At 40.8% G+C, this 25,832-nt stretch overlaps 1 protein-coding gene across 1 annotated transcript; it reads left to right on the top strand.

Moving 5' to 3' along the window:
• Nucleotides 1-1,584: 1,584 nt before the first annotated feature.
• LOC137293989 (uncharacterized) lies at nucleotides 1,585-24,967 on the top strand (the record flags this gene model as incomplete). The annotated part of the gene is made up of 25 exons (XM_067824897.1): nucleotides 1,585-2,398; nucleotides 2,825-2,917; nucleotides 3,086-4,156; nucleotides 4,822-4,920; nucleotides 5,193-5,331; nucleotides 5,511-5,692; nucleotides 5,782-7,111; nucleotides 7,663-7,736; nucleotides 7,997-8,092; nucleotides 8,334-9,776; nucleotides 10,688-11,016; nucleotides 11,535-11,750; nucleotides 12,614-12,924; nucleotides 13,466-13,580; nucleotides 14,002-14,184; nucleotides 14,665-15,352; nucleotides 15,783-16,000; nucleotides 16,432-16,596; nucleotides 17,117-17,363; nucleotides 17,868-18,135; nucleotides 18,652-18,801; nucleotides 19,509-19,788; nucleotides 20,452-20,520; nucleotides 21,821-22,016; nucleotides 22,228-24,967. Coding segments are annotated over 25 exons (10,449 nt in total), but the record flags the coding sequence as incomplete, so codon positions are not given.
• Between the last annotated feature and the right edge of the window lie 865 nt (nucleotides 24,968-25,832).

Here is a 25,832-nt window from a genome sequence, read left to right on the forward strand (position 1 = left end):
ACAGAATACCCCTGGAATCCCAAAAGACTGATGCCATCACTTTCCAGCTGAAGGAACAGACTTGGCTTTCTTCGGAACTGGTGAATCAGGATGCTTCCACTGTTTTGACTGTAGTTTTGTTTCTGGTTGGAAGTGATGTATCCAGGTCTCATCCATGGTTACAAATCGTGCCACAAAATCATCGGGATCTGCTTCAAAACGACGCAAATTGTCAAGGAACGTCTGGAACCTGACACGTTTCTGTTCTGCTGTCAAGAGCTTTGGCACCCATCTTGCAGAAACTTTAGTCATTCCTAATTCGTTGGTGATAATATGCTCAACCCTCTCATAAGACGTGCTCACTACACTAGCAATATGTCGAGTAGTCAATCGTCGATCATCCATCAACATATCGAGCACTCGCGTGATGTTTTCTGGAGTGGTTGCTGTTGAAGGCCTTCCTGAGCGTGGGTCATCATCAAGGCTTTGTCTGCCACGCTTAAATTCTGCAGCCCACTTCTTTACTGTGGAAAATGAAGGAGCATCATCCCCTAGAGTGGAGACCATGTCAGCATGTATCTGTGTTGGGGACATCCCTTTCTTTTGCAAGTACTTGATGACTGCCCTGTATTCAGTTTTGTCCATTTCTGATGATTTCAGAGGGTAGGTTTGCCAAAAGAGCTGTAGTTGAGATAAAACTATTAGTACGTTTGTAGTTCTTGTATGTATGATTCACTAAATGATTGTCCTCATTGGTGGCAAACACCTGTCGTCTCTACCTGGTGCGGAAAAACCACTCAGGCTGAGAACTTTTCAGCCAACCCTCGTATCAAAATGTAACAGTTATTATTATGTTTAAGATAAAGGACTGAAACCATCCTACAGTAAAACGTTTAAGTATTTGTCATCAGCTCGCCCCTCTCTCAAACAAAACATAAATATAACAAACACACACTATCTTGTTTTCAAGGCTTTTGTCTAAGGAACAGTTCATAATTGATGGAGTGCGATGCTGTTTTGTATAGAGAAGCATGTACAAGTGAATGACCATCCTCCCTCTCTCTCTCTCTCTCTTTCTCTCTCTCTCTCTCTCTCTCTCTGTTCTATTACGGCTATGCATTTGCATTTGTAACACAAAGAAATCATACAGGAAACAACCACTTTTGTCTGGCACAAAGCACTCAGCAGTAGAAAAAGTTCAAACTTGCAGATTATATATAAGCACATGCGTGTCACTATTGGTACAGCCTACGTTTCCAAGACAAGCAGCCAACAATTTATTAAACCTTCGTGGCAAATACTTCCGCTGTTGGACGTCTCATCGGTGGGAACACTTTCATATGGTCACAGCTTTCAATATAGGGATAAATGTGGATATCTACATAAAATAACCTTCTCGAACTTCCCTCAGAGAACACAAGAAGTACACAGGAAGATGTCGTTGACATTGATTGCAACTACTTTGTACAAGCAGATATGAGCAGTGTTTGTCTGGAAGCATTTTTCTCCATATGAAGTATATTTGGCTTTGGCTTGAAGCATATTTTGGCTTTTGGACTTAGGTAGAATACTGCGGACTGCAGGTGAAGACGTAATTGATGCGAATTTACAAAGAATACATACGCAGGTGTAAGTGTAAAATCTGATATGTATAGGCATACCTTTAACATCTCTCTGACTTACAACACATTTCAAGGCGGTCCGTCCTATACAAAAGCCTATGCGATTTACATTTCCCTTGAGGATTTTGACTCAAGCAGATTCGCCTCTCTACTTATAAGAGGTAACAACCACACGGATTTTGCAGACTCCACCGACATCAAAGTATATCAAGGTAACAGCTATTCAAACTATGCACAAATGCCTATCAACATCTCTGAAAATCATTTTGAAGATTCCTATACCAGGTATGCACTGTATCTATATGCCGATGGAGCTGATGTTGCCAACAACGTCTTCAGAAACAGTTCACGTGTAGGTTCCTTGAAATTAACGGGGTCAAACAGCAGAATATACCGAAATGTATTTGAAAATCCAAACTCAACATACGACTTGATTACGCACGAACTTTATAATGATCAAACGTTTCTTGATGCGAGTGGAAATTATTGGGGTACCACAGACCAACGAGGAATCCGTTCACGGATATATGACTTCTATCATAACATCAGCAGAGCTGAGATACTGATTGACCCATACTTCACGTCCAAGTCTATGGATGTGACTTCAAATGGGACCACTATGTTCACTGATGATGAACCGTACGATATTGGAGGAGTGTTGCAGGAAGATGTCCTTATCCGCCCTGATCAGAGACTGGTGGTGAAGAGAACTATTGTGGTGCCTGAAGGAAAAACACTTACCATCCTGCCAAATGTCACTCTTACCTTCCATGGAGACCAGGGGATCGTTGTTAAAGGTAAAAAGCATGGGTTACTGAAGATCCTCCTGTGAAGGTCCGGGTAGAATAGGCCTTCAGCAACCCATGCTTACCATAAAAGGCGACTATGCTTGTCGTAAGAGGCTACCAACGTGATCGGGTGGTCAGATTCGCTGAATTGGTTGACACATGTCATCGGTCCCCAATGGCGCAGATCGATGCTCATGTTTTTGATCACTGGATTGTCTGGTACAGACTCGATTATTTACAGATCGCCGCCATATCGCTGGAATATTGCTGAGTGCGGCGTAAAACTAAACTCACTCACTACTGAAGATCAATCCTAATCCGGATCTTCAAGGGTCCTAACGTTCAGAACATGACATGCATGCATATATTATTCATGGAGAAGTGGATGCGGACAATAAGGAAAAGGCATTTTACTTCAGGAACCTTTTTTTTCAGGTACACTGAAAATTAATGGATCTTCAACTTTACCTGCAATTTTACAAAATGGCACCAACAACAAATGGGGAGGCTTGATTCTTACAAATAGCAGTAAGTAAATGTACATTGATACGATCAACAGTCAATCTTTCAGTGCTATGTTTTATCATACCAGACATAAGTAAATCCAACGCTAAAAAAGTTTCCTAACTGTGTTGGGTTAGTTTCAGAACAGTACTGTGACTGATAATTAAAGCCAACCCCATTCCTTCATTGTAGATCTGGAAGTTACCTATGGTTCTTTGAAAGCAGCAAGGACAATTGAAGACATCCGCAGTACAGAATGTTCCTCCAAGCTGGTGTTGGCTCTACTCCATAGCTCTGTTGACACAGAATCTCTTAACGTGAGATCTTCCCGCTTCAATGTAACAATATCAGAATCTCAGTTGGTTATCCCGAATAATGATATTACCCTGTCTACATGTTCAGGAACATCGGCAAGCAATGATACAGGAAATATCATTTTAGAGAACTCTAATTTCACCTCCAAGGCAGTAAAAATTACTACCAAAGGAAATTCTGCCCCACATGCGTTCACAGCAAGCGGGTCCGTTTTCAATACAGGCGGTGTTATATGTGACTCGGGCCACTCATTGACCACTGTAATGTTTCTGAACAATACTCTCAGTATGCATGAAGGTCGCGTTTGTAGGATAAAAGGTCAATATTTAGATGTTGAAATCGCAAGTAATTCATTTTGGGCTCCATCGGGAACTGCTGATATTGATCTTAGCGGCGATGCTGAAAACAGGGTTACAATTAGAGAAAACAATTTCAATATTGGAAATATGGTATTTAAATCCCAGCAATCTCTCAAAGAGAAAATAAATGCAACAATGAATACGTTCAGTTCCTGCCTGCTTACTCTGAAAACACCGGATGTTGTCATAACACACAATGTGTTTGAAACCAGTTTCGACTACTTCATGAAATTCGCCAGTGATGATTTCAGGGATACAGTTATCAACGCTAGTTACAACTATTGGGGAAAAGACACATTTTCGGCTATAAAAGCAAAGATATATGACAAATCCAACGACGCGGTCCTGCCTGAGATATCAATCATGCCATTTTTCAAAGATAGGGACATGATAGATCTTGTGGAGACAACACCTTTCCTCGACTCAAACGGATCATTAGGTGGTACCGTTAGAGGAAGCTTTACTCTGACCAGGGCACAAAGTCCCTACACTGTCCTGAGTAACATTATTGTTGGCAAAGATGACACTCTGACGATAGATGCTGGCGTGGAGCTTCTGTTCAAGGAAAGCGTTGGAATGCGAGTTGAAGGTGAGTGAGTGAGTACGGTTTTAAGTAGCATTTAGCAAGCAAACAGGTTATGTCACGGTGTCGAACACCAGAAATGAGTTTCACACATTGTACCTATGTGGGACATCTAAACCCGGTCTTCAGCGTGACGGGCGGTCGCCGTAGCCATTAAGCTACCCTACCGCCGCCCTGCGAGTTAGTATGTCAATGTAGTAAAACCATATTGCCTCCATATTCTCCGGAAAGTTCTTGGTGGGTTCGACTGGGCAGTGGTTCCCGGGGGAAGTCCCATTCGCTGTCTGGGCTGCGTGTAGAGGGGGCGAGGGCCCTGAGCTGATGATGAGCGTTACCAGTCTGACTGTGCCAGGATCAACCAAACCCTCTCTGCTGCATATCTATCGTAATCTGTAAAACATAATAATAATAATCATAGTCCACTTATCGTGCGCATTACTCCATGCACAATGCATGCGCCCAAACAATCTGATTATTATTACTCCGATTAACCCAAGCTGCCCGTTAGGTGCTAGAAGGTTAGTGGTTACATGACTTATTCCATCGGGCACATTTGATCATACAGTTTATGTTAGAACAGTGTTTTTCTTTCTTACAACGCTAGCGCTCTCATGCCATGAAATAAGTTGTAACCATCACATGTAATATATATGTTTATGTTCATTGTTTAGGAAGCCTCTATGTTAGGGGATCGAGAGACATGCCAGTCCGATTCAATCCGGCCACTGTTGGCAAACCATGGGAGGGACTGAAAGTGACTGAACGGCCTCGTAAGAATACACCAATCGTTGTAAATATACTGGACAAAATATGTTAGGGATATTTTTATGATTGATATTTTATCAGTGTGTCAATGAATAAATAGATCATTATACATAATTTCAAAATTTACATATATCGCAATAATTTTCCTGGATAACAACATTTACCAGAATATGATATTGCCGTAATTGACCCGTTCTACTGTAACCCCGTATTTTCATCACATGTGCGCCACTCAACAAGACGGTTGTCTACGTTCATATGACCCATGCCTTTGCAGGAATCGTTCGGTTTGCTGGCGGTAGTGATGAACGCGAAGGCAGAGTAGAGGTTCTGGTTGGAACAGAATACAGCACCATCTGCGATGATGGCTTTGATCTTCGTGATGCAGAAGTAGTTTGCAGAATGGCAGGCTTTGCGTGTGTAGTTTACTGTTAAATTTATTCTGGTGCTCTTCATGGTTATTTCAAAAACCCGCATTGATGCTTTGTACAGTTCATCTTGTTGACATTCAAAGTGTTATCTGTATATGCAGTTAGTACTAATCTGTCCATATACATCTCTGAAAACCTACAAATTTTGTTTGTGCATGTTCTAGCCCTGAAGGTGGAGTGACGTATTACACTCAGTCAAAGTTTGGACCTGGCTCAGGGACTATCGAATATACAAAGTTGCACTGTGTGGGCAATGAATCACACGTAAACCAGTGTATCAACGAAGAATCGTATTGCTATCATGGCGAAGACATCGGGGTGAGATGCCATGGGGATTATCTCGCAGGTAACTGAAGAATTTATAAGATTTTTCTATTGCGTAATTCTGTATGTTAAATCCTCAGATATTCTTATTATTTGTTTTTATTTTTTCAGCGCCAACCCCTGATACTCAACTTGAATATCTAGAGGTTAATGACACACTTCAAGGAATAGTTCTAAATGGCAATATTACTAAAATATCAAATGTAAAGTCCTCCTTCTCAAAAGCTAGTGGCTTTACTATCTCCAAGTATGGGACATCCTTGCCCGTTATGGATGGCCTAGAGTCATCGTCCAATGATTTACATGGTATAAGGATTCACGGCATAGACAAACATTCAAGATCCACTGTGGCTGGTTGTGTGTTATCAGGAAATACAAAGTATGGGATATATTTATCAGGATATGGTCTTGTAGCTGTCAATAACTGCACGGTTGCAGATAATCGCATTGGGATTGGTTCCGAATCGTCAGTGTATTTAGACATTGCCGTAACAAACAGTGTCGTAAGAGCTAACACAAGATATGCCATTTACGTGTACCCTGGGTCAAGCAGCAGCCACGAGGTGCGACTCAGTGTCCGTAGGAGCAGTATGATAACACATGATACACGGTACAAGAAATACTCATTTTCCTTATATTTTAGCTACAGAGGAGTTATTTATATGGAGGGATATCAGATAAAATCTGGCGAAATACAACTCGAAGAAAATGTATTTGAAGGAAATGTAGGGAGTATTTTTGTGATTGACTATTTCACCCAAAATGGAAATACCGCATTGATCTTTACTAACAATACTTTTATAAATAACCGAGGCCAAATTCTCAGTATCAGCCTGCAAGGTCAAAATAAACAGACAGTAAACATAACATCAAATGCATTCATTAATAACAATGCCCTTTCAAGCACTGCACCTATGATAGCGATATCTGATATGCCAGCTCGCTCAGTGATACAAATTTTAGGAAACATGTTCAGGAACAATATTGCCTCAAGTGTTATTCATATGCCGAAAGAAGAGAGTACATTTTCAAACATTAAGATCAACAACAATTCCCTGGTTCTGAACCAAGTTACGAATGCCATTCTCATTGAAATATACCAAATTGAAATAAACAACAATTCTTTCTTCAATCCAAATGCATTATGTGAGTTGAAAGTGGCGGCATTCAAGAGCGATCTTGAGAATGATGCAAGATGGAACTATTGGGGATTCACTGAACTGTCTCAAATCAAGGACAGAATTTGTGGATTTGACGTCAATATGGAACTTGGATTTGTGTCGTACATTCCCTTTCTACTGTCCAATACAACTATGTCTGAGGCAAGTGTGAGACCGACTGATTTCTTTGAGCTGGGGGCAGTTGGAGGAGTGGTAGAGGAGGAGATAACCCTGACTGGACGGTCCGAACCATACGTCATTCAGAGGTCAATATTGATCAGGTAAGACTGGGGATCGTGTGTATTGGTTGAGTGAATGGCATCGTGGGTCTTGTTTTGGTGTTTAATTAAGATGTAATGGATCGTTTGACTGCAACATGCTTCCATTGTTGTTTTGGCCGCACGCAGCAGTATTCCAGCTTGATGGCAGAGGTCTGTGAATGAGTCCAGACTTCACAATCCAGGGATAAACAGCATGAGCGTCGATCCACGCAAGTCAAGTCATCTAACCTGACTATTCAGTCTCGTTAGTCGTCTCCTAGGACAAGCAGCTGTTACTGAAGATCAATTCTGACCCGATGTATTATATCTTTTTAGTTTAGTAGAAATTGTAAATCCTCCAATGATATCTTAATCAGCTTCATGGGGATGTTTTTCGGGTATCCAAATCCCCCCAGGTGCGATGGGGTGGCCTACCAGTTTTTGACCTACTGTTCAAAAAGGGTTTAATCTGCTCCCCGAACAATTTTCCTATATACCAATATCCTTCATCCCTTCTACAGGTGTAAAGGAAGACTTGTTATAATTTATTATATCCATCATCATTCTTACAGAAATAAAGGAAGACTTGCCATTCACGCTGGAGTTCAGCTTTTCTTCATGGAAAAAAGGGGTATTTATTCGTATGGTGAGTGTCCATCTCTATTCGTACTGAACTACTGATTCATAGATCACCGGAACCTTGTCTCCTGTTTGATTCTCCATAACTTCATCGTGAGTTCAGTCATAGGAATTATATAAAATGTCAAATATTGATCAGCCACGGTTTAAACAAAGTGTCTTACTTTTCGGAAGTGTCATGAAATAACTACTTGCTGCTGTCCAGCTATGTCATATAGCTTTAAATGGTTGTTTAGACCTGCATTTACTATATGGATGTGTCGCCAGGATCTCTGGAGACTGTCTCATCCAGCACCAAGCGAGTTGTGCTCAAGAGTCATACCGTTAAGCCCTGGCATGGAATTGTTTTCAATCACATATCAGGTAAGGACGTTACCAATCAACTTTGCTTCACAGTATCTGTATGCAAACCAGCATCATGTATGTGCCGTGTGCATTTGAATGCAGTGAAAACAAAAGCAGAAGTGAACGCCTTTGACAAAGAATTTAATTGTTCACTGGACAAAACCCAAGTACTCGTGTTTAAATGATCTTATATTTAACAACACTTGACAATATAATTTATGTCAACGTGTTCTGTGCAGGATTATGTTTTCTATTTCAGGGATCATTTTACGAAATGTCAATATAACTGGATCGTATTATGGTTTGATAACCTACACAAACAACATGACCCTGTCTGGCTGCAGCATTGCAAACACCGAGAGATCTGGGATGACGATAGGGGATGGAGTAGGAATGGTAAATCTGGGACGAACTACTATCTTTGAGAGTAAAAGATACGGTGTTGTGATCCAATCAAATTCAGTGCTGTTGCATAATGGGTTTGTACACAGCAATGGCCTGAGCGGGGTTTACCGTAACGGTAAATCAGGAAGTATTTCTCTGGAAGAAATGGAAATCTTCAACAATGAGGAATTTGGTATATATGTGAAACTGGATTCTTTCAACAAAAATCACACAATTAAGATAAGTAACTGCTTTGTTCATGATCATAAGAACATGCCTGCCGTTCGTCTGATATCATCAAGATACTATGATGGCATTTCAAACATAACAGTGAGTGATTGCATCTTTGAGAACAATGATGGATCTACGCACATTTCAGCAGTTGGGAACGCTGGAGAGGATGACAGAAGAAAGATTGTTATGAGATCAAACACATTACGAGGTCAGGCAACCGTTGCCATAGTCACCACTGGCAGGAGTGAGGTGTTGGTTACTGATAACAAGGCAGATAATATCACGTCACATTCAAAATGTTTATTTGAGATAGACTTGAAGAAGGGATCATGGGACAGTCAAACTGTAACATTATCGGTCAGCTCCAATGTCATAGCACAAGTTTTCGGACGTTGTGCATTTTCTTTATCAGCGTTTAAAGCGCCAAGCGGATCATTCTTGTATAACCAGATTACACAATCACATTTTACAGAAGGGACACTAACTTTAAATTTGGAAAATTACACGTTATCTGAGAACATTTTGGACAATCCCAGTTCTGACTTTGAGTTGAAGGTAACTAAACTTGGCAGTGGCTATATCAACGCCTCGCACAACTGGTGGGGAACAACAGACGAAAATGTGGTCAGAGACAAAATTGTGGAAAGATCTGATGACCCAAGACTCCTGAATGTAATTCATCTGCCAATATCGGTAAACCAGGCATTTGACTGTTCGCAAGTGAACAACTGCAGTGGCAAAGGAGAGTGCGTCAGACCCAACGGATGCAGCTGTATCAGCGGATGGAAGGGGGATGGCTGTGATGAGTACGACTGCTCCGACCTCAGTGAATGTAATGGCGGAAGATGTATTGGACCCAATCTCTGCGAGTGCATCGATGGCTGGACGGGCGAGTCGTGTGCTGTTGCTACCTGTTACAAAACCAATAACTGCTCAGGGAGAGGATTTTGTGGAGAGCCGGATAGATGTACTTGTCTTTCACAGTACAGAGGAACATCTTGCGAGGCCTGTGCTCTAAATACATGGGGGCGTAACTGTGCACCCTGTCCCAAGTGTGTACATGGTTCATGCGACGCGCAGACAGGTATGTTGAAGTAGCATACTAGTATATGTTTTCTGTGTGTTGATTATTCAAGGCTTTGAACGTGAAGGGTGAACGTACACGATCACCTGCCTGTCTGACTGCCTACCTGACAATTAACCTATCTACCTACTTTTACCTACTCAATTACGTGTAAGCATGCGTGCATGAACCATTCATCTATCCACCCATTAATTCATCCATTGATCCATCCACAAATATATACATCCACACATACACATACGCATACAGAAATACACACGCATACACTCATGCACGCGCGCATGCACGTACATACACGCACACACATACATACGTACACCTTTTGAAGATTGCTTTACATTCACCTTTACGAATATTTCGTCTTGGAAAGATAAAATACTATCAGTTACAATCCAGGGATCGTACCTTGTCACCACGGGGCTTGTATCGCTTAGAAACAGTGTTAGAAAGACATATAAGTGTGTACGCCCTGCCCTCGTACCATGTAAAAGGATGTAACGACGAAACCGCTCCTCCTCAATCAAAAGTTAGATTTCACCACGTAAAATACCTTAAGGCCCCACTGAGTCCTACAGATCAAAAGCTAAATTCCAACCACGTTGAGAGCACATATGTAGGGCTAGATTCGATCGGAAGCAACATTCTACGGGTCTAGAAACTTATTGCACCATCTACATATCATTTCCTCTACAGTAAGCAGGCATTGTTTTTCATTTCCTCATCAGTAATCACATCTACTTGTCGATCATAGATGGCCTTGACTACCCATGTGGTCACCACGCATGTAAACAGAAACAACACTGAATATTGCCCCTTCTATTCAGACTATATCCACAACACCATAACATGTATCAACAGATTTCCAGCAATGTCTTTGCAAGAATTCACAATACTGATTTTCGTTTTTGAAGGAGCCTGTATTTGTGAGAGTCCCAACTGGAGCGGGAACCTTTGTGACCAATGCAATGAGACATTCTACGGACCAGATTGCCTCCCTCTACCAACTGTCCTCAGCGTGTCCCCGGATGCAGGCCCCGATGTTGGGGGGACTCCTGTTCATGTACGAGGACATAACTTCAAGTTCTCAAACACTAGCAATTACAAATGCAAGTTTGGATCAGTCATCGTTGCAGCTCGGAGGGTGAACGGGCAGCATTTCACGTGTATCTCACCTAAACTTAGCCAAAGAACAGTACATGTTGAAATAAGTTCAGACGGAGTGCACTTCACAAGTAATAAGGTAAGTGGACTTGTTGATTGAAAGTTGTGTTAAAGCACTGTGACATATGTTCCAGTTAACATTCTTTTCATATATTAAGTAGCAATATCTATTGTGTGTGAGTGAGCTTAGTTTTACGCCGAATTCAGCAATATTCCAGCAATATTCCGGTCTGTAAATGATCAAGTCTGGATGATAAAATCTGGTGATCAACAATATGATGATCGATCTGCACAAATAGGAACCGATGACATGTGTCAGCCAAGACTAACCACCTGATCCCGTTAGTCGCCTCTTACGACAAGCATAGTCGCCTTTTATGGCAAGCATGGGTCACTGAAGGCTATTCTAGCCCGGACCTTCATGACTCAAATGTCTGTTGTATCTGTGAACGAGCATTTTGGTAGATTACTGGATGATGCTCTTAGTATTTAGTCTTCATTAATATTTTAATGTCGACATTTTAATCATGCTTCATGCATTATTAGCAATTAAGTTATAATGACTCTGAGTTTACTTTATTTTCTATCCAAAAATAGGTGTCTTACACATTCGTCGTACAATGCCCAACAACGGCGTGTGGGGATACATACAGTCCACCTCATGGTCAATGTCTGTTTGGGCAGTGCATGTGTACGCTTCCCTGGATTGGTGCTTCATGTTCCGTACAAGCACTGCCACCAGTAGTGAGGGTCATAAATGATTCACAGTTGACAGAGGGACAGAGCTACGAACACAGGATGTGGCTTGTGCAGGTATGTTCCCCGATTCTCTGACATGAAATAACTCTAGACGAAATCGTCATCTGAACTTAGTCCCTTAATGACATTTGTTGTTAATTGTTAAAGCGATTGGTATCAAATATCCTTCTGTTCAAAGGTATGGACTCATTACTGTAAATATAGTCACTTACTGCATACAACTGTTCTAAACTAAATTTTGCAAATTATGCCATACTGTTTAAAGGGTACACCGGCGGTACATCAACCCATGGGTCCCGAGGGACCAGTAAACAATGTATTTATCTAATCGAACACCTCAGTGTTAATTTTGAACTGTTTGAAGAATGTGTATCGGATCGAACACTTCAGTCAAATCTGTGCGAATCAAACGTTTCGTGCCATGCATCTTGCAGTTTTCCCCGCAGTCATTGTTTTAGTAAAGACATCGTGGTGTAATTCCCCTTCATAATGTTCACAGGGACTACATTTAAACGTTTTGTCAAAGTTTATTTGTTGGAATGCGAGTCAAAACTTTTCGCAGCTAACGCTAGATTTTGTAGACGACAAAAGACCTAGAGTTATCTCCCGTCCATCGATTTGCATTATTTTTCAAAACATTGGTAATTTTCGTGCCTCATGCTTGATTCAATGTTATTCGAGATAAAGAAGTGCTACCATAAAGTACCGAATGAAGTACCACTTGTAAGTCGGGTACATTGAAAATAATAGAAGAGCGTTTAGCCAATCGTATATGAAGTAAGGTGTATATATATTTCGCGCTTTTTCGTGTTTTTTGCGCGTCTAAACATTTGAAAGGAAGTATAGATTTCGTGCATACTTTAAAATTTACAATATAACGACAATAAATCATGCAGTGTATTCAAACATGTTACCAGGGCACCCATCCAATTCGCTGGAAACTGATTTCATTCCCCGTGGGAATGACTATTGATCAGGACTCTGGAAACATCACTTGGAACTTTGCCACTGGTAGATCCACTCCCTATGTCATCAATGTTCGTGCACAAAATATTGTTGGTCAACATGATGTCCAGTGGCTGTTGTCAGTCCCTCTGTCCTACCGTGCTGTAGTGGACAGCCTGACACCCTCGGGAAAATTGGCATATCCAACACAGATCCGAATATCTGGACATCTTGATGTGTCTGGAAGTACCTGGAACCTCACGTCAGCTGTTGTTAAAGTCCAGTGAGTATTTATGTCCATAATGGTCCATAATTGTGAAGCCACAAGAAACAACGAAAACAAAAGTTTCCATCATTTTGATTAAGATTGCCTTCCCTGTTCATGTATATTGCAAGCATGTGATGCAACGATAGTAGGCCAACACCCAGCCCACTTACACGTTTAGTGGAAATACTACATGCTATAATACATAACAAGGATGGTTCCTCACGTCACAAGCTGTGACGTCGGCAATGACGTAGACTTTACAGAGGCTTCACGTGATTTCTATGTACTGACAAGGATCAGATGCATCTGATTTGTGTCTGTTCAAAGGGTACATATGCAAATTTAAATTGATGTTCAGAAGATTCCAGTTGTTACATGCGTATTATCCAGTAATTTAGTAATATATAATATCTACTTGAAATACGATCAAATGTTTGTCGTGTTATGTGAAGCATCGGTTTCAAGCACAGAAAATCAGACCTTCCTTTGAGACTGTTATCCACGCTTTCCAAGCAGTATCCTGTCACTGTGAAAAGGTTTCACTATTCAAATCTAGGATAAGAAACAAAGACAGGGTACGTGACTTGGAGGCCCATGCTGAGGACATGAGACCGTTTCTGTTTACCACCATCTATTATCCCCAACCAGACGACAGTGGCGAATTTAGTGTGGTATGTAAATACGTTAGATCATTCACTACGTAAAAAAATGTTTCTTATTTAAACATATCAAAACAATACTGGTTGTTTGATCCGCATTTTAGACGCTGCTGTGTCAATAATGAATCATGCCACTTAACGGATACCAACATCTTGTTTATTGCATTAAACGGTCTTCTATCTTGCAAGTACTTTTAGCTTAACCTCCGTGTAAGAATCTATTGTAAAACGCCGCGGTATGCCATAAATAAGACATTGTTATCCATAAAGTCATATGCTTCACATAATGGATCTGAAAATTATTTTGAAGATGTTTCAGTGTTGGGTTGCTTTTGCATTGTTTATGGTACTGTGTATGTGTCTAAATATCTTGAGATAATATCCATGTACACGAATACAATGCATTGTAATTATGTGAAATGTATGTTAAAAGAGTGCAAGTCATCCGGCTGATACTGAGTTTCTGGAGCAAAAGACCTGGCGCGTCCAGAGCATGATCTGTGAGCCTAAGTTTGTGTCGCTCACCGCCTACCTCGACACGACAACAGTCACATTTCCTGGCGTGGCGAATCTTACAAATAATGGTCTGGACTCATTGGAGAATATTTCTGCGGTGGTAGGTTGACATTTACAGATTATTGGCGTCAATGGTAATGAATGTAAAGGCCATGCCATTGATTCCAGGGATGAAGATTGTTGCATTAACAATATGTAGTGGGTGGGTGTATCCATTGGTACAAATGTGCGTGATTAGCAAATAATAGATCTTTTTAACGGAACACATGAATTCCCGAGAACAGGAACACAGCATCCCGGTGTATTTTACACACGTCATATTTACTCTTCGGTGGGGTAGCCTAGTGGTTAAGGCGTTCGCCAGTCACGCCGAAGAATCGGATGAGCAGAATCTTTGAAGGTGAAACCCATTTGTGGTGTCTCCCGCCGTGATATTGCTGGAAAACTGCAAAATACGGCGTCAAACTAAACTCACTAACTCTTTTTTTATTGTTTCGATTAATATCTGTTGATTGTCTTCTTAACAATATCCCAGCTGTTAAGAGACCGTACTCTTGAAATAAACCAATCATTATTTCAGGTTCAGAGTTATTCCTACACTGTTGATTCTGTATGGGTTCAATTCGGCGAACTTCGCACAAACGTCACAAGACTTCCTCCACTGGCAACTGTTTCTTTTGACCTCATCATTGAACAAAAGTTACCTTTACAAACAGAGTTGTATGTAGTGGTACGGAGTGCGTTGGGAACGAGAACAGCATTACGAGTGCGACTGAATCTGAAGATAAGACGACCTCTTCTCAAGTTGTCACCATCCAACATCAAGACAGCTGCAGCCAGAGGAAAACAGACAATTTTCAATGTTAATATTACAAACACTGGTGAGGCAACAGCTGGTGACATTAAAGTCCAAATTCCTAATGGATTGCCTGTGAAAGTGGCAGCCATATCTAAGCTCAATTCTTCTTCACCTGGAACGTTGGACCTGGAGCCAGGAGAAACAGCAACGGTTGTGTTCGTCTATACTGTGCCTGCAGGCAGACAACTTGGTGAAACATCTGGGAACTTGGTGATCGCCTCTCGCGATGCATCGTCTTCCCTTGCTTTTACATTCTATATAACTTCTGATGACCGTCACGACATTCAGATCCTTGTGGAGGATGAATACACATACTTTGCAGCTGACAAACCACTACTAGCTGAGGCAGAGGTGACACTGAGACAACCGCGGAGAATGTTCAGCAAGACGGCCATCACTAATGAATCAGGTATTTTGTTCGGAAAAATATCAGTTTGCATCTCACTGCACATATTCGTAAATTCTGATTCTTAATGGTTTGAAAATATGAGCAGGTCAGTTAGAGCAAAACTAATAAATCCAACAATTTAATAGCTGTGAAAGATTGAAACCTGGTCATAACACTATGTATTGCCCCTAGTTGAGCAAATATAAATATCAATAAGGAACAGAGAATGATGTTATTTTAAGTCTTCATTGCTGACCATATCACACAATTCACCTTCAGTTAAAGCAGTCGACCTAAGTTCTCCTGAAGCTTCCGTGTGAGATCATGTTTCAGGTCCCACTCTCGCTACCCCATGTGTGACGATGACTGATGCATGTACGCAAAAACAGCAATTTGCATTTGGATACATCTGAAAGTGACAGTTGCTTGAAATTGAACTCTTTATCCACAGGCATTGTCAACTTTGACAGGATCTATGCGGACCGGTATACCCTGCAGGTTGAGGCAGCCAACCACACGTCCAAGTCTGTCATCATCGTTGTGGATGGCAGCAAATCTACGTACAGGGTCTTTCTCCAGCGCACCGCAGTAACTTACACGTGGTCTGTCACGAAGACAACATTCGAGGACAAGTACACCATCACACTCGAATCAACTTTTGAAACAAGGGTACATGCATGTCAATCTTCAACCAGCAGCACTTCTTGACTGGAACCATCATTTTGCTTTATTTGATCGAAAGATTCTACAGATGTCACGTGAAGATTCGGGACAGAACTCACCTTGAGTAACCCGTGTTTGTCGAAAGAGGTGACGAACGGGATCGAGCCAGGTTCGCTGACTTGGCTGATCGTATACCCCTGGCATAGATCGATGCTCGTGGTGTTGATCATTGGATTGTCAGGCCCAGACACGATTATTTACAGACCGCCGCCATATAGCTAGAATACTGCACAGTGTGGCGTAAAACTTACTCATCCATTTTATGTGTCTTTATAGGCTTACAATGTACAAGATCAGGTGATGACTGTTTCAGGTACCTATGCCTGTTGTCATTGTTGAGCCTTACCATGTACAAGTTCAGGTGATGACTGTTTCAGGTACCTATGCCTGTTGTCACTGTTGAGCCAGCTAAAGTCAACTTTATTCCTTACGAGGAAGGGCGGGTAACAAGAATGGTGTTTACTCTGACCAACCATGGCTTCATCCGTGCAAACAATGTCAGGTTTTCATTACCGAACCATCCAACTTTACAGTTCGTGCAGGTAAATACTGAAGAATTGATCTAAATAGCTGTGACATACATGTGGTTTCAACTCTTGAGACATGGTGAGTCGACTTGAATGCTGGCAGAGAATCATGCTCATGGCTAATACTATATTTAATTCAGCGATCTTATTGTCCTCGCAGTTTAAAGGGCCTTAACTCTGCATTGCATTTTTTTCACTCACCACCCGCGACCCATAGTTTTGAGGACATGATATTCATCTATCATTTCATAATCCTCCAATAAGTAATTTTTTATGTTTTATCACCCATTGTAGAACAATATTTCCATTATTGTAACAACAGATTATGGTAAGCAGGCTTGGGAAATAATAATTGACAACGGAAGTGTGAAGACCGACTATTTCTCTCAAGAAACGTCTCCACCGCCTGAAAGTTCCATTAAAATGTATATTTTCATTTTATGTTCTGGTCATTTAGAAAATGTGTTCGTTCACATCTTTTTCACACGTTTTGCATAACATGGAATGAATGCTGACAGACTTTTCATGTTTTCAGATGGTCGACCCAATCGGAAATTTGGATGCAAACACGAGCATAGTTGTCCCTATCGATGTGCTGCCAAAGAAGATAAATAAACGTTCCTCACCAACCGTGTGCGGTTTTATCGTGCTGTATGACTACACGTGTGGTTCAGTTGTAACAAACAGCGCCTCTGTGAGACTAACACGGCAGTATCCTGGTCAACCTCCTATACCGTGTGGTGGGGGAAGTGGCAGGCTCCGAGGAATATCAGCATCTGGAGGTAATGCTAAAATCTGTTACTTTGAATGGACGCCTGTTTTAATAGTGTCTCAGTCAATACAGGACGTGGTGGGCTGCTTTCCTTAAAGCCCCGATCAAGGGGCTGATGCCGACAACACTTCAGACATAAACCGAAACTAAATAGGTTTCTTATGCTTCTGTTTGTTTGTTTAACGCCACACTCAACAATATAAAAAGCTATACTGTGGCCGTCTGTAAATACTCTAGTCTGAACCAGACAATCCAGACATCAACAACATTAGAATCGATCTATTCAGTTGGTCTGACCAGCAATCCCTTTAGACGCATCTCACGTCAGGCATGGGCTGCTGAAGACCAATTCCCATCCATGTCTTCACGGGTTTATTTTCCTGGTACGTGTTCTACGGGTATACAATAGCTATAGTTATCATATTACTTGCTATGAGTACGGGCTTTCCCTGACGTCTTCGTGCAACACGAAAAGCCTATTTTATAATCGTATTTGTTTTGGGATTCCTTGCAGGAGGTGGTTTCACAGCCCGTGCGTATGTCGGCACCAATGTACCTTGTGACTGTTTGAAGGGACTCATCGACAACTGTTACAAACCACTACTTCGACTGCCTTTTGAGCTGATACCAGGAGTTGGATGTATACTGGATATATACGACATCTCTCAAATCGATAAGTCATCATCGGCAGTGTCTGTTGCAACAACAGCAGCAAGTTATGCCCTGGATTGTGGATTTGGGTTGTCCTGTCCAGTCTGCCCCTTTCTCTTCAAATATCTCAAGTGAGTATACGTACACCTGATATGATTCCTGGAGTAGTCTCTTAACTACGGGACCTTGCTCTGCTGCTGCTGCTGTCGTAGAACTGACGTATGACAACTCACAGAGAAATAGTTTGACTTCATGTATATTGATATATCGATAGGCATGACCTTCATTCATTACTCGAAACATCAGATAACCCGTGTTGATCCGGGTAAGAGTTGGTCTTTAGTAGCCCATGATTGGGGTAAGAGGCGACTAACGGAATTGGATGGTCAGGTTCGCAGACTTGGTTGACACATGTCATCGTATCCCATTTGCGCAGATTAATGCGTATGCTGTTTATCACATTGTTTTGTCCAAATTCGCTTACAGACCACCACCATGAACGAAGAAGCGAAATCAAAACATCAGTCATTACTTTACCCATTCCAGACAGCCGTCAAGTAGCTGGAATATTGTTTGCTGTGCCGTAAAACGACATTCCCTTCATTCACTCACCAGAGTGAACTATTTTACTAATGGTTTTATTCCAGCTGTCTTGACGGACTCTCCCGAACTTGTAAAGGTAGTGGACGAAAGCGGCGGGAGGTCAACTCCGAACTTGTGCTTGCAATGGAGGAGTCCAGAAACTCTCTCAAGAACTTCGTTGATGTTTCTGTTGAGATATTTGGTAATCTCAGTGTGTAAGTTATCTCAAGAATATTGACTTCCCTGTTAGAACGAGTAGTATCAATATGCAAGTTATTAAGTGAGTGAGTTAAGATTTTATGTCACATCGCCATTGTTTCAACCATATCGATTTACAGTAATAAAATATGATTTTTTAGAAACCTGTCAACAAAGGATAGTAAAACCTCATCAGACATCAGAGATATAAACTTCCAACTAAGTATTAAATCCAATACACTTTACCTCTAGATGTCCATACAATGTTTAAAAAATACATGCTATAGATTGCCATCAACTGCAGGTAGAGTACCACACAATGAGCCATGGGGACTTGGAGTACATTTGCTCCCTACTAGAATAGTTTTGGATATTTTCATGGTAAGCGTGAAGATCAGGATGATATGTGGTCTTCAGCAGTCCATGCTGCCCGTAAGAGGTGATTAACGGGATCCGATGGTCAGTCTCGCCGAATTCCTTGCTTGGTTGACAGATGCCAGAAAATCAAATTCGGTAGCTAGATGCTCATGGTTTGAATCACTGGATTGTCTCGCCCAGACCACGATTACTTACACACCGCCACCATAGAGCTGGAATATTGCTGAGTGCTATTGTAAGCCACAAACAAAACAAAAATGAATTCTTTATGAACTCACAGTGCTTTTTTATATTGGTTCCTGTGGTATAACGTTGTTTATTGCGTAAAGATAATGGTCTGTTTCAGTGTTGACATTAAAGGCGAGTGGAAACAAGCCTTCTTTAAAGGAGTGTCAGAAAACAGCCCGTCCCAATACCTCCTGGATAACAGTGAAGCAGACACCATACTTCAACTGGTGGTCGTAGAAGACCAACCTGTTATAAATACATTTCTACAACGTTGGAACAACACATTTTCAGCGTGGAAAGACGGAAATTCAGATATCTCAGAATCAAATGTCATGTCACTGCAAAATGTGAGGACCCTTGGAGACACTTTTATGGAAAACACAAAGACTGTTAAAGAGGTATGTATAAACGTTGAAATAGCTATTCGTTGCTTATAGTGAACAATCATTAAACTCTCCTTGACATTTCACAAAGCAATTTTGTTTTTTTATTGACAATACGAGGAAAAGTATATGCATAGGGTAGTCATATTGGCAAACTTACATGTCTCAATTCTTCTTCTGGGAAACCTGATAACGCGTTGGGCCGAGGAACACCGTTTGTCAATCTCACAGAAATCAGATGCTTTTCGTTCGACTGTACTCCCAAGATGTGGATGTCGATGTCATAATACTCCGGGTATATAAAACGTCCAAAATACAGTGGCGCGACGTATATTTATGGGATTGGGACCGTACACAGAAATCGTCTGTGCTCGTTAAAAACTACTCCGACTCGTTGGGACAAATTAAAAACCGTCATGTCTGATTTGATGATCTCAAAACTATGAGACCTCACTTGGGAGTAACAGAATACGTTATGAATGTCTTAGCATTTGTACGTTCGAAGTAACAACAGAGATGTTAGGTTGCATTGCATTGGTGAATTTCCCAGGTGGGTACATCTTTAATGTTTTACCGACCTGGTAGAGCTAAATCATTACAGAACAAAGAGTAACTATCTACTACTTACTGTGAGTATATCTCGACAGCATGTTTGTACCTTTTCTGGTATTGTTTCAGAGGGGATTTTCAAGTGTTTTCCAATATTTTGCTTACGTAATGGAGGACTATAAGAAAAGTGTCCAAGAGGTAAGTAATTTGTACGTGAATTAGTAAAGATCGAACCCTTTTCGTCATGGGAAATAATAGAATAAGATTAAACCACATTTACAAAGATGCTAGTTAAAGACATCTAAAGTTAGAGTGAGTCACAACAATACAAGAAGTTTCAATGCCCTTCGTATCCAGAAGATTCATAATCCCAGGATCATACCATAACCGACAGATTTTTCTCCTTCTCTTAGTTGTCTGGTTGTACAGTTGTAATTGGTTTTACCCGTTTTGCAGGAATCATTAGTAAGGCTCAGAGTTTACCAAGTCTGCAACGAGAACTGTAAGACAATGCCGCCATGTATTTTCTGTATAAAATGCATGATCTTTACACTGAACAACCCACGTTATACAACCATTAGAAAAGTGCAATTTAGTGTAATCATGCTAATGCATTTACTCACGTAACTATAACGTGCATATTGCGTCCGAACTTGATTCAAACACGAGTGTATCCAATAGGTATGCGTATAACACATCATACACCACAGGGACGCGGACCTTCTTGTGTGTCACTGGTTGTTACAAGAGGGGAGGGTTGTCGGGAGGTTGTCTTTTTAAGCTAACTGAAAACCCGATTGCTAAATGAAAAGTAAATGCGGCGTACATGTTTATACTTACTAGCTACGACAAACGCATGTGTTCCCAGCAGGTGTGAATATTGTTATTGTTTTCGACAAGACTTCCTACATTGTGCTGTTCGAAATCAATGAAAACGCCTCGTGTCAATTTCGGCTTCAGGCCAGATCAATTCTGTCTCTTGTTTTCAGGCTTTTTGTCCTCTGAAAACCTAAAGGCAGGCCTGAAAACAAAATAAAAATAAAATTTCCGATGAATGTAATATTCCTTCTAAATACTCAAAGTATTTTACTTTTGGCAATTTATGAAGTGAATGTGGGTAGAATAACAACCTAAAAAGTATTTTCCTGTGCGTTTACATTCTTAGTCAATAAAAACATTTACTTTTTTCCTTATTTTTGATAAATACGACAGGCAGATTCGTGAAACACGAAACAAAATTGGCCGGGCCTTATATACTGGTAAAGGTCGAAGACGGGCAACACATCGTTAGCTCTTATAACCAAGCACTGTCCTTCATTATGACTGGATAGTCCATACATTCAGCAATCCATCCAGTTCACAACTTTTGATTTCACAGGACAGGTCCAGTAGTCATTGAATCTCAGAAATTTCTATTGAGCGTTCGAGAGCAAAAACATCACATTTGTTTAAAAGAAGTTTATATTCTTATTTTTCACTCGTATGTTTCGTTTTTAAGGCAAAACCAGAAGAAGGAATCTGTGCCAAAGTAAGAATTCGGATTATGCAGGACCTTGTGTTGACCAGGGATGCTTTCCAAGCAAGACTGGAAATAGAAAATGGTGAAGAGGGATCGCTTGAAAACATTGATGTGGATATCATCATAACCAGAACAGGCGGAAATGGATCTCTGGAAAATGGCCTCTTCTCTATTGGTAATAACTTGTGAAAGATCACTCTTGAAAATATCAGTTTTTTTCTACATGGTTTAAGTAATTTTCCTGCATAATGTCTTAAAGACGAAAGGTGAAATGAATACTCGTCAACTTGTTGTCAAGAACAGGCAGAACCTTTAGGAATAACTGCAACTTCTTTACAGTGTTCTGCGTAACATTACGATTGCTTGATTTCTTTTCATGCCAACAGGTAAACCAGAGTTAGAGGGTATCAGTGATGTGTCTGGAACTGGAACTTTATCCCCTGGAGTCAAGGGTTCAGCTGACTGGTTAATTGTAGCTTACAAAGGTGCGGCAGTGGATGAGGATGTCAACTATGATGTTGGAGGAACTCTGTCATATATTGTGGGTGAAAAGGAATTCAACGTCCCTCTGTTACCAGACACAATAACTGTGAAGCCAAATCCAAGTCTAACGCTTGCCTACTTCCATGAAAAATATGTTCAAGGTGATGATCCCATGACACCCCAAGTGGAACCAGTTGTTCCGTTTCCCCTGGCAGTAATGGTAACTAATAAGGGTAATGGGATCGCTCGTCAGGTGAAGATATCTTCTGGTCAACCGGAGATTATAGAAAATGAAAAAGGGTTGCTTGTGTCTTTTAAAATCTCCAGTGCTCAGCTGGGGATGGAACCCATCCAACCATCATTAACTGTTAACTTTGGTGATATCATCAGCCGCGAGACCAAAACAGCTCGATGGTGGATGACGTCATCACTTAAGGGAAGGTTTTACAACTATTCGGCCACATTTGAAAATATAAACCCACTGGGTGATCCGCAACTGTCTGTGTTTGAATCCATATCCTACCATGACATGATCCACCAGGTTAGAATTGATACCATAGGTGAAGATGAAATGGATGACTTTCTTGTTAATGACCTTGTTGATAAGGACAATCTCCCTGACAGACTCTATGACAGCTCCAATGGATTTTATTCATATCCAGTAGGTTCTGTATCAGAAATAATATTTTTGAAAACAAAGGAAGAAATCCGGGGAAGAAAGAAGTACGTATATGTTGAGATCCAGGTTCCGCAATTAAATGAATCTTGGGTATATGCTCGGGCCATCAATAATATAACGCGAGATGTTCCATCAGAATCCCTCCTTAAAGTGACAAAACACGATGGAAAGAATATACTTATTCCTCAGAATTCATGGCTGACGTCTCATTATGAGAACAAGTTTTACTTCCATCTGTTTGACAGCAGTGTCCACCTATCTAATGTGTCTGTTTATACTGCTGTTTTTGGACAGAAAAATATGTATACACCAGTATTTCAAAATACACCACGCACTTTAGAAATATCTCCAAGGAGGCCTTCCAGTGTCATCCTGACTGTAACAGCAACGGATCTGGACATGAATGATGTCTCATATGGACTTGAAAATGGAAGTGTATTTTCTGTTGATGGACAGTCCGGTATTATAAGAAATATACTGCCTCTAGTTGACGGGGACACCTACAACATCACACTGCTGGCACTGGACAATGGTATTCCTTCACATTCAGCAAGAACAAACATAACCATAACGGTATCTGCACTGATATCTACAGAGAGCACAACATCTACAACCGTGACTAATGATGTAACATCAGAATTTGCTTCTACCATGCCACCGACCGCTGTTGCTAATGAAACAAATGGTCCTAGCTCTGCTTTACCCACACATGTCACTGGTCAAGAAACATCATCTCTATCAACACCAACAGCAGTGACTACTGACCCAAACAAGGCTTCCACCACAGGCTCATCCGTACCAGCGTGTGCGGTGACTCCTGTCGCTGTGAGCCTGTTACTTGGCGCCTCGCTTCTGGCTTCGTTTTCTTGTTGTCAAGTAAACTTCAGTTTGATGTAGTCATTCCACTGACATATTGTTATAACTGTCACAAGCAGCATGAAAACATGTACTTGTAAAGTAAAATGTATTTGTATACAACACATAACTGTTGTATAGATACTGTTATTCTCAAGATTTTGTTTGACGTCTTTTCCGTTTATTCCAATCTTCAATGCGAGAGTGGCTAGACCAGTACTCCTATTCTTAACTCACGTGGTACCTACATGGTCATCTTCTGGTGATTTTATACATACGTTAACATTGTCACAACACGCAGTTACACATACCATGTCACATCCAGTGATTTTGTACATACGTTAACATTGTCGCAACACGCAGTTACACATACCATGTCACATCCAGTGATTTTGATATTGATATTATTCATCTGAGTGGAGTGGTTCTGACTTGATATTTTTCATAAGAGAACAAAGAGTATATATTTCGTTAAACGTTCTCACACCTGTGAACATTTCCTCATACGAGTATAACATTGCACGTTTACGTGTTGTCTTTCAAGGATGTGTTCAAGTGTTTTATATTTTGGATTTCTTTCGAAATAGTGTGATCATGTCAATAATATTGCGATATTGCGAGTCTACTTCGTGACCTGTATGTTTATACATGATTTGCCTTTCTGTTTGCTTGGGATAGTGGCATTCTTATTGCAAACGTGTTAGTTTATACTGTGATGTATGAACGTAAGTATCATTGAATATACGCTGTTTCATAAATGCGCCAACGGATCTATATTCCGTTTATTTAATGAACCAGGACCATAATATTTAATACTGTAACAAACTGCATAATTGATTTATGTATTTTATTTGGCACTTCTTATCCGGCAAGTCAACTTACACAGTGGATGTATAAACTGATTGTATATACTTGCATATATTTCTATGACCCGGTGAATGTATATAATAACAATATTTTACGTCATGATTTTCTGTGTTGCTCCTGGTTATGTAAAATGTGTGTCTGTATGACTAGGCTGTTTGACAAATGTCTTTTTATTACAGTGTTAATCGTGTGTTAATGTTTAATTTGCCGGAACTGAATAAACGTTTTTTACACTTACAAGATCTAATAGTTGAATGATTTGTATTGTACCCTCAGTCCTTTAGTACGTTAACTGTTTACTGTATATAGGCGCTGATACCATAGTGATATATACCTGTAGGAAGTGCGAAGAAGCATTGAGCCATGTAGAAAGAGTGTTGACATTAACAATAGTGGATATTGAGGATCATCATCGCATATCCTTTGCTCGACAGAAAGAAATTACTCGCTCACATCTGTTGAGGAGTCGGGCGATGAGATTCTTCTAGGTTCTGTTGGTTGTTATGAGGAGATGATGGCACACAGGGCCATCAAGCACGTCTGTGTTTCGAAATGTTCACATTTCTGCAATGTAACAAACATGCACAGAATCTCCGAGGCAGGCTTCTGATCAAATCCTACATTTGTATACATGTAGACTGTAGACAAGGCAATGTTCCAAATTCATGTGACGAGCAATATCTGTTGAATAGGCCAATTTGTGCGTGTCTGTCTCGAACACCACAATGATCTGGACCAGACAAACTGGTGACTGACACTAAGGATCATTCAACCTTTCTGATATAAGATGACCGCATTAACAAGACAGTGAAATCTGACGTCTCGAACATCTCCTTGTAGAAGCAGGACAGTGGGTTAGACTCGCGTTTAAAGCGTTCGCTTGACACGCCGAAGACCCGGGTTCGCATCCCCACATGTGCACAATTTGTGAAACCCATTCTGGTGGCGCTGCTGTGATATTGCTGAAATATTTCTAAAAGTGGTGTTAACCAAACTCAGTCACTCACTTTGTAGATGCATGAGTTGCCGAAGATCAGTTCTAACCCGGATGTTCACTTTTAAAAGGTACGGTGACGGTGTTGTAAACTGGTTGGTAATAACAGGACG

Source organism: Haliotis asinina, chromosome 8, assembly GCF_037392515.1.
Source record: "Haliotis asinina isolate JCU_RB_2024 chromosome 8, JCU_Hal_asi_v2, whole genome shotgun sequence".
In the NCBI taxonomy this organism is placed as follows: domain Eukaryota; kingdom Metazoa; phylum Mollusca; class Gastropoda; order Lepetellida; family Haliotidae; genus Haliotis; species Haliotis asinina.